Source organism: Poecilia reticulata, chromosome 5 (assembly GCF_904066995.2).
Source record: "Poecilia reticulata chromosome 5, P_reticulata-male-v2, whole genome shotgun sequence".
Lineage (NCBI taxonomy): Eukaryota > Metazoa > Chordata > Actinopteri > Cyprinodontiformes > Poeciliidae > Poecilia > Poecilia reticulata.
The window spans coordinates 33,094,119-33,110,962 of NC_088834.1; the positions used below are offsets into that span (position 1 = coordinate 33,094,119).

The 16,844-nt window shown below is 39.9% G+C and overlaps 1 protein-coding gene across 10 annotated transcripts in view; it reads right to left on the minus strand.

Moving 5' to 3' along the window:
- foxp1b (forkhead box P1b) overlaps positions 1-16,844 on the minus strand; it is a 363,905-nt gene that overhangs the window by 38,222 nt on the left and 308,839 nt on the right. For all 10 annotated transcript variants that reach the window (XR_014087696.1, XM_081607521.1, XM_081607520.1 and 7 more), the window contains 2 exons: positions 15,241-15,433; positions 3,092-3,199 (listed from right to left, as the gene is read on the minus strand). Coding sequence is in view for 9 of the 10 variants with exons in the window: in XM_081607521.1 (XP_081463647.1) it covers positions 3,092-3,199; positions 15,241-15,433 (301 nt within the window). In the remaining variant the exon portion in view is untranslated. The remainder of the gene's footprint in view (positions 1-3,091; positions 3,200-15,240; positions 15,434-16,844) is intronic.

Genomic DNA, 16,844 nt, shown 5'->3' on the forward strand with positions numbered 1-16,844 from the left:
AAATCTGCTCCACGTTAGGAGCTCCTCCTCATCTTTCCATCTCCACGGCGTTTCGCTGACTCTGCGCCGCCGCGGTCTCTCTCCGGTTGGACTTCCAACCTTGAGAGACTTCTGAAGCAGCATTAGAAAGTCTGATGTACTCCTTTTTTTGTTTTTGATTTGGAATCCTGTTTTTTGTCAGAAGCCTGCAGTGCCAGGTTTCATGTGGAAGAGCTTAAGGTTTGGAGCGTTAACACCTTGGTGAGCAGCTCATACTGTCGAACAAAGGCGGCTTTGTGGAGACTCTCCTCCCAAATGTTTTCTTAACATGTTCCAAGCAGTTTGAGCAGGCAACTAAAGTAAACAAGATGTTGCCATGATAAAACACTTGTAAAAACAAGAGCTGAGTGCACTTAGTTTTTTGGGGGGGTTTTTCCAGGCAGAGCTCTGCCGGGCACAACAACTTTAATTCTCCCTTAGTTCTATAAACAAAGGGTGAGGCAATGTCAGAATACAATAAATACTGATAGATTTACACTGACACTCCCTGATTTTAAGTGTGCCCGTCTTTGTGGGAAAAACATGAGCACATGCTTTAATAACTATGTATTGCAGGATGTTTATTAAATGAAAGTAAGAACACACAGTTTTTCTTTTCCCCGAGACAGGAACTGAGGCGACTGTACGTTCTGATGTGATAAGGAGGTTCAAAAAAGATTTATGAAAACGATTAAAAGAAGATTCAAGATGTTGAGGAAGTTCACACGTTTTTTCGCCACTCGAAATAACTTTCTCTATGAGCTGACAGTTTGTTTTTGGATAACAGAATCATGTCATGTTTTGCTTAAGGCACAACTAATACGAGGTGACAGCAAGCCATTGATCTGCTGCCACTGCTGCAGATGTTTTCACCCTCTCCTGTTACCATGGCATTGTTGTGCATTGGGTTTCCAGATTGATCAGTAAACCAGGAACTAGGCAGGCATGTTAGGCTGGACAGAGTCGCATCACTGATACAGTACAGATTGCAAAGATGCTAACAGACTGGACTATAGCTCTGTGTACAAGTTTAGAGTATTTTTCAGGGGGATCATATGCGATATTCCAACACAAAGTGCCGTAGAATTGCTTAAAGAAAGGATTAGTTATAGAGGCCTGTCATGTTAACAAATTTGCAGGACAATAAATTGTCCAGCAAATGTAATATAGTATGCAATAAACAATACTGTTTTTGTTTTAAGACCATTTTCAAGTAGTACAATGGAAATGACATAATAATGCTTGTTGATCTTCTCTCGAAGAAGGATCAACATTTAACTCTGGCACTGGAAGACATTTTAAATATCCAAAATAAATACACCAAAAACACTAAATAAAATATAAACTCTGTAAATAAAATTGTCTTTCAAAAAAGGGGCTAGATGAGACCCATATACCGGACTAAATCAATAACTTTCTCTCTTTAGCAGACAGAGAGACAGACACGAGAAAAACAATCACACAGTCATAAATTAAATAGCTTTAATTTATGTAAGCGTGTTGAGAGTGCAGTGAGAATTATATATCTTTGTGCACAAGGAATTATGTGTGGCATGTGCGTTTACATCTCACATGTTGCCTAGCATGTGTCCCTGTGTCTTGATAAAAGTTTATGTATGCGTTTCGGGTTAGACGGTGGATTAGTGAGCCGGTGGTTCAGCCCGTGGAGGAGCTTTTGCGTTTGCCTCATAGTCCTGCAGCACACTGGTTTTATTCTTTTATCATTATTTTTGTCATTTTTGCAGCAACACGGTGCATCAAAAGGCGTCATATCAAATGCTTTGTTTACTTACAGCCAGGCAGAGTTGTTGCACGTGGACATCACAAAAAAAAGGCTCGAGCAACCTAAACAGTCTCTGTGGCCCTTGTTAAAAACTCACTAGACACAAAGAGAGCTACTAAAGCCACATAAATTAAATCTCTCCATTTCTCCCTCTGTGTCCGGCAGAGGCCTACAGTACAGTGGATTTAACTCATCATGCAGGACACGTCCAAGGTTGTATGAAGCCTTGAGCAGAATTTGACGTATGGGTCCCTTTTGTTGCTACGAGCATCAGCATCACCAACAGCATTTCACCATGGATTTAGTGAAATCTGAGTCATGGGGGCGTTGTTTATTTGCCAAATCTTAAAAGCAATCAGTAATAACTGTAATTTGCTGAGATGTATTTGTGAGCAAACAGAGCTCAAACTCAAAAGTTAAACTGACAGCATCAAATAGTTGCTATGGTAACAAAACAATCCAACTATGAAGATTGTTCTTTGAACTTTTACAAAGTAAACTTGCCAGCTCCTTAAAATCTTAAATTTAAATGTTAAACCACTTAAAATATTTGAATTTATCTATGCTAAAACAACACAGATAACATCATTGATATTCTCATTAAACAAATATTACGTTTCCATATCTATGGCCTGTGTTTAAATTGTATTTTTTTGATTTGTTGTTTTCAAAACTATAGTTGTGGGTTTAAGTAATGTCTGCAATATCTTCCAGTAACATAATTATCCAGTAATACTTTTAAATTTCCTGTCATCTTAACATCTTTTAATACAAAAACACTTGTGGATCGCCTCAGCGCCAGGACCTGCTAAGCCCAAAGCAAATGCTGGTTTAGTGTTGATTTTATGGTAAAAAAAATAAATAAAAATAAAAACAGAAAGAAAACTTAGGGCTCAGATGGAAGGTAGGAGATTCATGAGCCAAACAAAGGGCAAACTAAAATAAAAATTTTGAAAGCACTGGTGACAAGGGCAAACAGGCAGGGCTCCCCGAGCGCGAGCTGCCACAGATAAACATCCCACCGTTGTTTGGGAAAAATGACCCCTGGTCACCATGGGAACTGCACTTATCACAGGAATTAGAGGCCCATGCAGTTCCCAGAAGGAGTCCCCACCGCATTGCCCTTTTCCAGAGCAGGCTAACCCAGACTGAGGAATAACAACCGGCTGCACCTGCAGTGCATCTGAGTAGCCAGGGGTCACAAAACATGTAATCGACCCCCCCGCTCCCTAAAAAAAGACAAACAAACTGAGACAGAAAACATACCTCTGACTGCGGTGCTTTACTTACTTGAGGAATGACTGGAAATCATCAAAAACAGCCTCGCACCCGGGCCACTTGCAGACGCCATGGCCGTAGAGAGGGTGACTGTGGGGGGATGGCTCCTCCAGGACTGACCTGCAAGACAGAAACTTCTGATTGAAAAAAAAGGAAAACAATCTCAATTTCTTTTCACTCAGAGGTCGAGGAAAAAAAAGACAAAATGTCAAAGATGACCGTTTCTGTTGTTAATCCAAATCTTCTATGTGTGTACTCTGTCTTGTTTTCACAGAAAAAAATTTGACTTCTACTTGATCTGTGAACTTTGGCCTTTCCCAGAATCGGCTTACCTGTGCGATCATTACTCTTCCCTGCTTAAAAATAGGGTGACACTCATTGTGTGGGCCTGACCGGATCAATACATAATTATTTAGAATCACTGAACCACATTGCAATTCACTTCAATCGGGACGATCTCTTCCCTACCTACTGTGTCACATTTAAGAGCCCCCCCCCCTCACCCCCCCGCCTGGGGAAGACCTGTGACAGCCTTCCACAAGGCAGGGAAGATGTAAACATCCCCACCTGGCACCAATTTATCTCCCGACCCAATTCATGTCACCTGGGGGGGCTGACAAGAACGGGCCTACTGGGATAGATCGGTACTATCAGTCTAAATAGTGGGAATGTCGCTGAAAAACAAACATTACAACATCTTCCATATGGCGCAGAAGTGCGGAACCACAGCTAACCACGATCAGAACTGAGAAGAGGCAGCGGTGTCTGCTAGAAAGGCGGGACAGGCAGCCATATGGACACAAGACACACAACTTTCAGATACAAGAGCCTGGGGGACTGGCCTACATTGCTGCCACCTGTGTTTCTGGCGGATGGCGAGTGAGCCAGAAGCACACTGCTGCTGCTTCTCCTCCAGTGTGAGCCCGCTTTAAGACAGAAGGACAAGATAAGGAGATTCATGGCACAACAAACTGTTGTGTTCCCCACATGAGAATAACCCTACCTCATTGATATGCATGTATTCAATAAGAAATAATGCCCAATTTGTCCTGAACCACTTCGCTGGATTAGCTGGATACCACGAGTCATGTGGTATGGTTAAAAAAACAAGATGTAAAAAATCAGCAAATAAAAATGGAAATGACAAGATTGTGCTTATTTGACATGATTAAACAAGCATTTAAATTAAAGCATCATTTGGGTCAGCGTTCGCAAAGCTGCATGTCAAGGAGGACATTTTAGGTCAGCTCAGGTTTCCTTGCGTTATAATTACTTACTTAAGAGTTCACATTGTTCATTACATGCGATAATTTTGTAGCAATTAGGAAGCAGTCGAGCATTCATAAACCTGGTTAGTGAATTTTTTTTCTGCCTCTTTCAAAAATCTGATTTTTTAAATTCAATTATGAATTATGCATTCACATTAAGACCTCTGTCTTGATACAGCTGATAAATAGATGGCAGACAACCAATTATAATGAGTTTTTAACAAGGAAATGTGCTGGTGCAGGTGACGCTGCTTTTTAATTTAAAAAGATCTATTATTTTTCCATTCTTTGAAGGGAGGCTTGTTGGTTAAATTCTGTATTAACAAAATATTAAAATGCAGCGTGTGCAAGGAATCAGAGAGCACAAAGTGCTGTGATTGGCTGGTAGCAGAAGAGACGTTTTGAACAGTGGGTGCCTAGACAGAGATAAAATAACGGAATTTACATCAAATGTGCTACAGATTGTTGTTTACAGTGGAATTCTCTAACTGTTGTCAGTTGCTAGAGTATACACTCTAATAACTGACGATTTTTGCAGCGCAAAACCCGACTGGAGGCTCGCTTGACGAGATCCATCGCTCTGCCGTAGATACAGCTGTGAATCTCAAGGGCAACTTGGAGGAGACGCTTTAATGGCACGACTCCGGATCACATTAAGGCCCGATTGATGAAGACACACATCCGCTGACCTGAAAACAGGTTTTGTTCTTTGGTTTCAATGTAGAGTATTTAATTATGCTGTATAATAGTTGTAAAAACTAAAGGTAACTACTTTGCGGATTTCACTTATCGCGGGTTATTTTCTGAACCCAACCCCTGCAAAAAACGAAGGATCACTGTATTACTTTCTTTGTTACAGGTCTTACTCTTTTCTGTCAAACTCTTCTGGAGTACAGACATGTCACACCTTCTCCTATTCCTTCGATGTATTTCTCTGTTGTGCTCCGTTTCTATCTGTGTGTCAGCATTCTGCTTGTCTACCTTTCTGATATGCCTTCTGCTTTTACTGTCTATAAAGACCTTCTGCAAACTTTAATCAATTTAAACAATTCAAATATCAAAACGTTCTACTTCTTTTCTTACTTTGTGTTATTTCTTTTGCTGTTTTACTTTTCAACTTTTTCAACTATTTCAGGCTTTATACTAATTTCTGGCTCTGCTAATTTCTGCTATTTCTTTTGCTATGTTTTACTTTTCAGCTTTTTCAAATATTTCAGGTTCTTATGCTTTGTTCTGCTTTTTCTGGCATTTTCTGCAGCAATCATTTTGCAAATATGCATTCTCACGGCTGTTTCGCTAGAAACAGCAATTTTTCTAGGTAACCGCTGTTTTTTCAGGGTTTTGTAGTTGACCTGTGATAGCAACATCACAGATCAAATACGGCAGGTTGATATTACCAGCGCTCAAACCCACGTACCAATTCAAAATTTAATCCTTAGAGACCAATTAGCAATTAGACCAATTAACATTCTGAATATTTAGTGAAGAACATTCATCTCGAAGATGTGTTCACTCAAGTCAAGTTTTAATACGACAATGTTTCACAAATCACAAAACAAAACACTGAGGTAGCTTCTGTGTGGTACAAGGATGTTTTACTGTTTTCTTGCTACACTCAATGTATTTAATACTTAAGTCTTCTCAAATATCTAAATATGTAGTTTGTGAGCTTTACCTTCAGTCTGTCTGGAAAGACGAAAAAATATGTTTCAAGCCTCTCTGAAGAGGTTTCAAACAGAAACAGAAGGCTTGACAAACAGTGGCAGTTTGTTTCTGTTTCAAACTGCCACTGACATCTAAGAACTAATCTAGGAACTATGATTTTGGTGGTACAGGATCAGATTAAATCAGGGTTTTCAACTAAAATGGATCACTTTTGAAATGTGAAATACTGAGCATTACTTTTATGTTCTTAGCAGGAGACTCAAAAACCAAACTAGTGTTGAAGTTAATCTGAAGGTGGCAAAAAAATTGTGATGCTATTTAAATTTTAATTAATTTACTTTTTTAATCTTTTAGAAACAGGTAAACAAAAAGAAGATATAAACAGCCCAATATATTGAGTTCATGAGAAAGTTTAAACAAAGTTTTAGAGAAAACTTATTTGGTTTTCCAAAACAGAGTAAAGGTTTTACAGAGCCCAAGTTTGATTAGTCTAAGTACTGTGGACTCTCCTGTAGTAGCGAAAAGGAACACCTATTAGCTATTAAAATAGGTAGTTATAAGCATTTTTAAAAGTATTGCTAAGTATTTCACTACTTCAGCTATTTACCGGAGTCAGCAGTCCCTAACCTCCGAGAATACTGGAAGTCCACAGTAAATTTGGTTTTGAGCTAAAGAGTGTTAAAATATAGGACTCTTTTGTACCAAAAAATGCTGCCACACAAACAATTCAAAAGAAGCGAAGGTTTTTCCAAAAGGCTTTCCTAATTACACAACAGGGCAACTCAAGGACATTCCTCTCTTACTTCAAAATAAGAATCTCAAACTTAGAAATTAGATGAAAGAAAACTATCAAATTTCAATGTTTACTTTTTTACACCTTTGCTTAAAACAATGATGAAGGGAAGGTTAAAGGAAGAGTTACCACATGGGACAAAGTGTCAGACTGACTAGATGACCCTCCATGAGACAGACTTTATTTTGACGAGAAAAATTTCAGCATTTAAATATTGCAGGAACTCATTACACTCTCATTACAGGTATTTGTTTCCCCCCAAATTCTATACTTTTTCTCTTTTTTCCTCCAAATGTTGAAATTCAATCAATTTCCAGACCATGAAACATTAAATAATAACCCTCTATTTTTTTATTTTAAAGCATCTTTGTTGAAAAATACTCTAATGACGTGAAAACTTCCATTGCCTTCAGCTTCCTTTAGAGGACCAGGATGTCCACATAGACTCTGACGAGGTGCAAAAGCGTCCAGGGGGAAAGAAGAGAATGTAAGACGATTCCAACAGTTGGAGGCCAGCTGTTTTCAAGCCCACTTACTTTGAATGGACAATTTGGGCCATAAATAAGTCAAGATCTACGGCCTCCCATTCTGATGGACTCAAACAGTCAGGAAGAAGGGAATATTGAAGTCAGATAGAGGGCCCTGTCGATACATCAGGTTCAGGTTTATATTCTTCCCCCTCTGATTCACTCCCTCTTTAATGTTCCAGATCTTTCCTGGATCCTTTCCTCCTTCTGGTACCACTGCAAGCTTTACCCTAAATGATTTAATTAGCTTTTTTTTTCTTGTGTAAGACAAATGAAAGGCATGAGCGAGAGAGATGGGAAGCGCTGCCAAATCTGATTATTTATCTCCTTAACAGACTGCTGTGTTACAGTCCCTGAGCTGTTGTTACTGATGGTTGTTGGGAAGTAAAATGGGCCAAGTGCTTTGTGAAGATACCCCCCCCATTACCTCCCTCCTTGCAAAGCTGATGCAGCTCTGGATTGGGAATTGGTGTCAGATACAGATCAGGCATTTGATTTAAATAAGCAAATCAGTGAATAAAGATGACCCCGATCACTGGGGTATATCGCCATCTATGCATCATGCATTCATTGACAGGGAAACAACACCGCCTGACAGATAAAGTGACTCGGGCTCTGGGTTGTATCAGGGACGTTATTTAGACAAACACACCTCCCCGCCTCCTGCCTCTGCCGGCGTGTTCCTAGCAACAACTAAAAGCAGGAGGAACACGTGCCTTGTCTTCAGTGTGTGTCAAGTCGAGCTGTGATTGAATTTCTCTATCTTCTTTAAGACGGAAGTGCAAAGCCCCGTGAGTGATTCCTGTGGATGCACTTAAAGGTTTTAGTTGCAGGCGTCGTTGTGCCTGGGCAGATTTTTATATGACACATGAAACTAAGTACATGGTACTTAGGGCCTTCTGTAAACTAATCTGAAGTCAGTCAAGGAAGGAAAAACCGGGGGCCCCTGTCTTGCAGAGAAGCTTGTTTCTGTTGCATGACACAGGAACTCACGCAAAGCTGCATAAATTAAAAGTTCATTAAGTTCAGTGCTGGGAGGATGAGTGGATGTTCTCTATTTACGCCCAGGATCGGCCCAGCCCCATTATCTTCAACCTGATTATTCAAATCCCAGGATTATAACACAGACGTTCTTCTCAGAGCCTTGCTTAGAATAATCATACTTAATAATATTTCATTCTTCCTCCCATGGAGTTTGATTAGAACTGAGCACGCATCATCAAAAGAGAGCCAGGACGTTTTTGATACTTGCGTGATTTATGCGTTGCCAAAATTAAAACGAGAAAGGATTATTGGTTGTGCATGGATCTAAATTAGCATCATGCGGCACTTAATGGGGCAATGTTTTGTAGCTCACTTTATTCCAGCACAGCTTTCCTGGTAATTTGCACGTTTTGAAAGTCCGCATGGGTAATTCGCTTCCTTGAACAGATGGGTGTGGGGAGAATCACCTGCTCGTTTTTTTTGACAGATCTAAAGATGCTCCAAAAATATTCAGACCAAGACTGCCTTCTTCACTTAAGCTCGTGTTAAACTGCCACTGACATCTTCTTTAATCTCTGACAGTCGGCGCGAGGCAGCGGTGCTGCCAGCTCTTGCATTATGTCTTTTCTTATGTTTCATGGAGCCTTCAACCTCGGGTTGCTTCCTGCCTTTTGCTGCCATCAAGGCTCACCTTGCTTTAGCGACAATGTGTGATGGACTTGGTAAGTCAATATCGTCCTCAAGCGATTTGTCAAAACACATTCAGTTTGACAATGAAGGGCCGGAACCCTGTGGGTTTATTGATGCAACAACGAATGCTTAGATTTGACTTTCCTCCAGTTTATACATCAAAGAGCAGCAAATAATAGAAATCTACCAGAGCTGTTGTAATACTACTACACATAGCATTTACAGGATTGGAGAGTCACAGAGATGATTTCTGTTTGAATTACGAGGTTTTGCTTAGGGATGCATTGATTGCAGCTGGTCACTGATATCTAAAAAACCTGACATGCTGATTCAGATTTTTGGCCGGTACAGTTTTTGTATCGATCAGCTTTTTTGTCTGAATTGTTACTTAAACCCTTTTTTGCACTGCAGGGTCCGGCCTGGCCCGGCCCGGCTCGGTTCGACCTGGTCCCATTGGTGCTATGGCCCTGGTCGTTTTGCATTCAGCAGAATATGTTGCATAAATCGACCTGTTGCTAAAGCTACCGAAGCGATCTCCCCAGCGGCCACAGAACAGTTCTCTTCGTGGGTCTCCCGTCCCGCTTTTTCTGTATGTGCTCATGAGTGAGGAAGCTGAGGGAAACATTTACCTCAGCTTTACATTTAATTAAAAAAACATCACTCATCTGAATGTTGTCTCTGAGCTGGACTCGCGGGCAGCTGAACTACCGGAGCAACGCCACATGTGGAAATCTCCTCGTTTACAGCCTAAATGACTTCTGATCGGTTCATTGGAAAAATGTTATTTACATTTCCAGCTCTGCAGTTCGAAAGGGGCTTTAGTGACAAAATGACTAAGTTGGGACAACTTAGCTACTTTAGTTAACTGCTTGTAGGCCCCTACAAGCGTACAATGCAGCTTTTTAGCCGCCTACAAGCTGCATTTCCATTGACCACATAATTGGGCAATTTAACATTTCAATAATATGTTTGCTTCGTGGAAACCCGCTAATCTGGAAAAAAAAATTGTGCAATTTTTTGATAAAATATCTTGGCACTATGAAAGGTGTTTTTTTGGCCTTATCAAAATTTGTTTTATGTCACAAAACTGCAATGGAAATACTTTTGTCACATAACACAAGTTACGTGATCAACAACCAGATGTTACTACTGGCATAAACCACAAAGAAGAGGACGATAAGAAGTGGTAGGAGGATGATGGCTTGTTTTAATGATGAGTGAACAAACTTAACATTTTTCTTATTTAATAGAAACATCACAATTTAGAAATTTTATTTTATTTTTTTGACAAAAAGAAGGTATCTGCAGAGGTAGATAAGATTGGTTTGACATGCAAGTATTGGCCCTGTGATGAACCGGATGACCTGTCCATGGTGTATCCCACCTCTCACCCATTGACTGGAGATAGGCACCAGCGCCCTTCCTGACCCCAATGGGATAAGTGCGTAAGAAAATGGATGGATGCAAGTATTGGTCAATTGCTAGTCTCCGGAAATGAAGTAAATTGGGGGCAATGTATTGGTGCACCCATGGTTTTCTTTAGAATGTAGGTCTCAGAACTGAGATTTCCATGGACAAATTTCCTTTTGTAATGATTTGACCATACGTTCTGTACTAAAACCTTTTTGAAAGAACCAAGTCCTCAAATGTTCTGCTTAAGGTAGTACATTTTATTGCATTTTATTTTGTAGCACTTCATAATGTCCTCAAGAAGATTTTTAAAGCCTTTTAGTGAAAAATAGGCCCACAGAATTGTCTTCCAAAGTACTTGCGAATTTGACTTGTTTATGTATAGGAGTACTTGTATATAAGCCGCTTAAACCTACAAATATCTTTTGCTCCTGTTCATAATATGTGTTCCTCAACCAAACAACCACACTTCAGCCTCTTAGGGGATGATAAAGCACTAGTTTGTAGAAAGATTAGCCAGAAGAGAAGCAGAAGTTGAAAAACTCGTTGTACACCCCACACAGCAATTAAGAATTAGGCTGTAAGAACTGACATGAGAGGCGGTTACACCGATGCACTTTTTCTATCATTGCTGAGAAGTTCGATCTTGACAAACTACAAAGTTACAGTAAGAAGAAAACTCTACATGTTTACGTTTTCAATTGTAGGACACAAGTCTTTTTCCTAATAAGACCTGATGGCTTACTGCTAACAGCTAAATAGTTTTGATGAATATAGCTGGTTTTGAACATTTTTAGCCCTACTTATCCTTGCTGTGATGGTGGCACTAGTGTTGCATATTATTTATTCCCACAGAAAGCCATAGATTGTTCATTTGAAGTTGCTAGAAAGTATTAAAAAACTAAAAAATGTGCAAATTAAAAATACTTTTTTGAGGCTTATGTTCAAATGGAATTTCAGAGGCAGCAGCTATTCTCGCAAAAAGACATTTCTGATAATTTTTTTTCTCCCAAATGAATACAATTATACAAAGGATGGGACTTAAAATTTTTTAGATGAAACAAACAAAGTCAAGTAATTTCAAGGCTTTTCACAACCTCTTTAACCCTTTACCATGCAGTAGAATGCCTGAGTGCCGTTTTTTCCATTGTATGGATTTGTGAATTAATATGACCGGCATCGTTTTTTATTTTATTTTTCTCCCTTGGCTATCCAGAGAACATCCTCTTTATGATCACTCCCCCCAGCTTCCCGCAACCTCTTCACCTCCACAGGCCACCTGACTTCCTTTGCTAAATATGTTTTCATCTGCACCACTTTCATACTGACACTTAGGTTTTGATCACTGAAACACAAGTCAGATGTTCAGCGGTGAGCTCATGGTGCATGGAGGCTCCTCGTTGACAGTTCTAAGATCAAATGTTTTGTGCAAGAAAACAAGCCAACGTGTAAATGCCAAATTAATTCCTTCCTTAAAGACATATTTTCTGTCCTCTTTCTCACATACACACTCTACTCGGAATCAAATGCCTCTCATAGATGATTTATCTGTGTTTGGATGTTACAATGCGTGCCAAGTTTGTTTTCTCCTTCAGTCATATGATTGCTTTCTTTTCTCATTATGTTTCATTTAATACAGAAAATAACATTATGTGTCTGCAAGTCAACAAATTCCTGAGATATGAGGTAATGTGTTTTTTTTCTTTTCTGAAAAGACTGGGGCAAATGAATGCAAAGTGGAAAAAGGAAATTAATATTAAGTCTAAGACTTCCTTTTTAGTAAGCATTTCAGCTGTGTATGTTCCGCTAGAGGACTTTATTCTCACTAGGAGTTGAAACAAAACCATGTGCAAAAGAACAGAAAACGACTGTGAATCCTTGAAAAAATAAAAACATACACACATTTTCATAACTGAGAAATCTCTGAACATATGAGGATTATGGTGATTGGGGACCAAAATTGCAACATTTGTTACATTTTTTGCTGGTGCGGTTTGCTTTCATATTGCACTGTGTCAAACAAACCAAATCCTTTGAGAAACATGTTCCTCTTCTCTCTTGGGGTGGCGCTGCACCAAGACCCACAGAAGAAAACAAACTAAAAAAAAAAAATATAGACGTTGAGAACAACTTTCTTCTTTACGAAATGTAAAAAAAAAAAATGGAGTGGCTGTCACTGCACGATGCATAGTATTGGCTCATTTGTGCATGTGCTAAAGGAATACAGAGATTTGGCACAGAGACCGCCACGAGTCTTCTTGGGGAAGATGCAACAAGTTTTTCACACTTGGATTTGGGGATCCTCTGCCATTCGTCCTTCAAATCCTCTCCAGTTCCATCAGGTGATGGTGAACTTTGGTGGTGCCAGTTTCAGGTCTCTCCAGAGATGCTCAACTGGGTTTCTGTCCGGGCTCTGGCTGGGCCATTCAAGAATGGTCACAGAGTTGTTTCAAAGCCACTCCGCTGTTATTTTAGTTGCATGTTTCGGGTCATCATCTTGTTGGAAGGTGAACCTTCGGCCTGATCTGAGGTCCTGAGCTCTCTGGAAGAGGTTTTCTTGAAGGATATCTCTGTACTTGGCCACATTCATCTTTCCTTCAATTGCAACCATGTCGTCCTGTCCCTGTAGCTGAAAAATACCCTCAGAGTATAATGCTGCCACCACCATGTTTCACTGTTGGTATTGTATTGGGCAGGTGATGAGCAGTGCCTGGTTTTCTCCACACATACTGCTTAGAATTACCACCAAAAAGTTCAGCATTCATCTCATCAGACCAGATAATCTTATTTCTCAGTGTGGGAGTCTTTCTTGTGTTATTTAGCTAACTCAATACAAGCTTTCATACGTCTTGCACTGTGGAGAGGCTTCCATTGGACCACTCTGCCATATAGCTGGTGGAGGGATGCAGTGATAGTTGACTTTGTGGAACTTTCTCCTATCTCCCTACTGCATCTCTGGAGCTCAGCCACCGTGATCTTTGGGTTCTTCTCATCAAGGCTCGTCTCTCACAATTGCTCAGGACGGCCAGGTCTAGGAATAGTTCTGGTCGTCCCAAACTTCTTCCATTTAAGGGTTATGGAGGCCACTGTGCTCTTAGGAACCTTGAGTGCTGCAACCTAACCTTACCTGCTTTACCTTCTTTCTCTGAGCTCCTCGGGCAGTTCCCACCGCATGATTCTCATGAACTGAGGCTTTATATAGACAGGCGTGTGCCTTTCCTAATCAAGTCTAATTAAACACAGTTGGACTCTAATGAAGCAGTAGAACCATCTCAATGAGGATCAGAGGAAACAGACAACACATATGAATATAGATATGAATGCCACAGCAAAGGGACTGAATATGTATGACCATGTAATATTTCAGTATTTCTTTTTCAATTAATTTGCAAATTCTACATTTGAAGATGGGATGCTGAGTGTACATTCATGAGAAGTGATATGAACTTTTTGAATTTAGCAAATGGCTGCAATGAAACAAAGTGGAAAGTTTAATGGGGTCTGAATACCTGCTGTACCCAGTGTACACTATTAATTAATCTCATAAAAGATGTAATCATTATAAAAATAAGGTCTTTGTTTGTCCAGCAGAGGACATGTTAATAGTCCAGCAAATTTTTGAATGAATTATAATCTTTGAACTAAATTATGGCTATTATTATCCAATAAGAGAATTATAGTGATCCCTTGCTTTTCGCGGGGGTTGCGTTCCGAAAATAATCCGCAATAAGTGAAATCCGCGAAGTAGTTACCTTTAGTTTTTACAATTTTTATACAGCATAATAACCAAAGAACAAAACCTGTTTTCAGGTCAGCGGATGTGCGTGTTCATCAATCGGGCCTTAATGTGATCCGGATTCATGTCATTAAAGCGTCTCCTCCAACCTGCACCGCGAGATTCACAGCTGTATCTACGGCAGAGCGATGGAGCTCGTCAAGCGAGCCTCCGGTCGGGTTTTGCGCTGCATCTGGCCACAGTTTTTTCCAGCTGGCATTCAAAGTTTCAGTTTCCATCTCCTGAATGGCCAAGCTGTATTACTTATATTTAAATACCGTAACATTATTGGCACACAGGTAGAGAAGGAGCTCGGATACTGTTTAGCCAATCAGGATGCAGAACACAATGCAATGTAAAAAAAACTGCACAAAAAAATCTGCGAAGCAGCGAGACCGCAAAAGGTGAACCGCGTTATAGCGAGGGATCTCTGTATAATATTTTCCAAGAATACAGATCCTCTTATGACATGTAGTATTTTAGTTAATATGAACTTTACACTTTACATTTTAAGAATAATGCAGAATTATTTCTTCAGTGCATGCATAAATAAGTCAACAGTACACATCGTGCTTCAAGTACAGATTGGGCATGATAGTGGCGTTTGATTTTAGCAGTTAGAGAATTTCTCAATTGTTTTTGTAAAATACCACAAGACATTTCTTCCACTAGCGCTAGACTAGCACATTTTATTTTTGGTTGTATTTATCCAGAATGCCCTGCACTATGCCACTTCCTGATTTTGGGGCAGACTCTGGTCCGCTTGAAGTTCAGATATGCAGTCGAACCGCATCAGAGTTCACTTCAAAGTGAACAGACCCCCAGGTTTTTAGGGAGACCACAGTTCACTTGATTGGTCCGAATTAGTTTGAATGCTTATTCACATGTTCCCAAACAAACCAGACTTTCTAGGCAAACAAACTAGAGTTCAGTTAAAGCAGACTAAAAAGGGTGGGTGTGAATGCATCCTTAGAAAGAATAAATAAAAGAAAATGTTTTAGTATTAAGGTACTCCACCACCTAACATTGTAGTCTCAAACGAGACTCACCCATCTCTTTTGTGACTCATGTACTGGCCGTTGGTGGCAGCATGCTGGTTGAGGACCGGGTTCTTTGGTGGTGCCGAGGAAGACAGGTCGAGGCCCCGGTGGCCGTTGTTGCTGCTGCCGTTGTTGTGCTCCTCCTTTACGTGGGCATTCGTCACCTCTTTCCACAGTTGCTGGAGCTCTGCTGGAATCATGCCTGAGACAAACAAATTGGATAATTAAATCAATTAGCAGCTAATCCAACTCTCTTCTTCATCGCCTAATTAAATCAAAGTGTCTGTAAACAAAGCTGGAGTATTAATTAGGAAATACTCCACTACAGGGTACAACAAGAATCTCAACAGCCCTCCCATCCGTTTCCTTCATCTCTCATTCCATTTTCTTTTTCAATGTGATTCAAAGCGTGTTTGTATACACAAATCCCTGGCATTCACGCACATTTCATGCCTAGAGTAAATTAATATCCAGACAAGGAATGAAATCTGAATAATCATCGTCACTGTCTCCCAACAACAGAGATGTGAAGAAGAAAAAACAAAAGACTTTCAGAATAGCAACAGTGGAAACATCCCAGCCTCTGTCTCCTTGAAATACAGGACCCCGGGGTAATATTCTCAAGAGCGTATTAATGTGCAAAATACTTAAGGCTCCATACCGCCTCCAACTGACAGAGAAGACTTAAACCTCATTTAACGAGTCAAGCACGCTGTGGCACTCGCACTGCTTTGAAAAAAAAAAGTAAAAATCACCTGAATACAGGGAGGAATTTTTCTGTTTGCTGGAAAGGTGTCGACAGGATGTATGTTTTCAATGTCTGCAAGTGATGACGGACGCTCAGGCTAAGACCAAGAATTGAGATGTGTTTATTCAAACTACTTTCCGTGTCATGAAGATAGGAGACCCAGTTGGCAGATGTGTCCGTCTTTGGAAGGTCTGATTCTCCGACTTAGAACGTTACAGAAAGGAGGATAAAGTTGATACAAAGAATGAGGTACAGTCTTTTTGTCCAAACAAAAAAAACAGAAGTGACTAGGAGGATCCAGTGCAAAAGTATTCATACACGTTGAGGTTTTCTGCAGTTTGTCAAGTTACACCACACATTTTGGGGTAAAGATTCTGTACTTTTTACTATCATGTCATTGAATAAAGTCCATTGCAGCCTCAGTAGTGAATAAACAAAGTCATGAGGACCATATGTTGGTATCTGCATTGGTGTCGGCCAATATTGGTCATTTTTAACATATTAGTATTGGTTCAATAAGTAAAACTGATATCAACAAATTATTTTTATTTCTATCTTGACATTGATATTGGCCTAAATTTTTATATCAGTGCATCCTTAGTGGAAAACCTGCTATGCAAACCTCCCTGAGCTCATGGTAACCACTAAGAAACATGGTGGTGGGAGCATTATGCTATTGGGATTCTTTTCTTCAGTGGACAAAAAGAAACTAGTCAGAATTAATAGGACTGAAGGCAATATCGGAAAAAGAGCCAAGACTAAAAATGCAAGGAACTGGAGTTAAGGACTATACCCCTAAACAGAGATACAATATAAATAGTTTGTATTAAAAAATAATTATGAGTGAGATCTGTAACAAAATGTG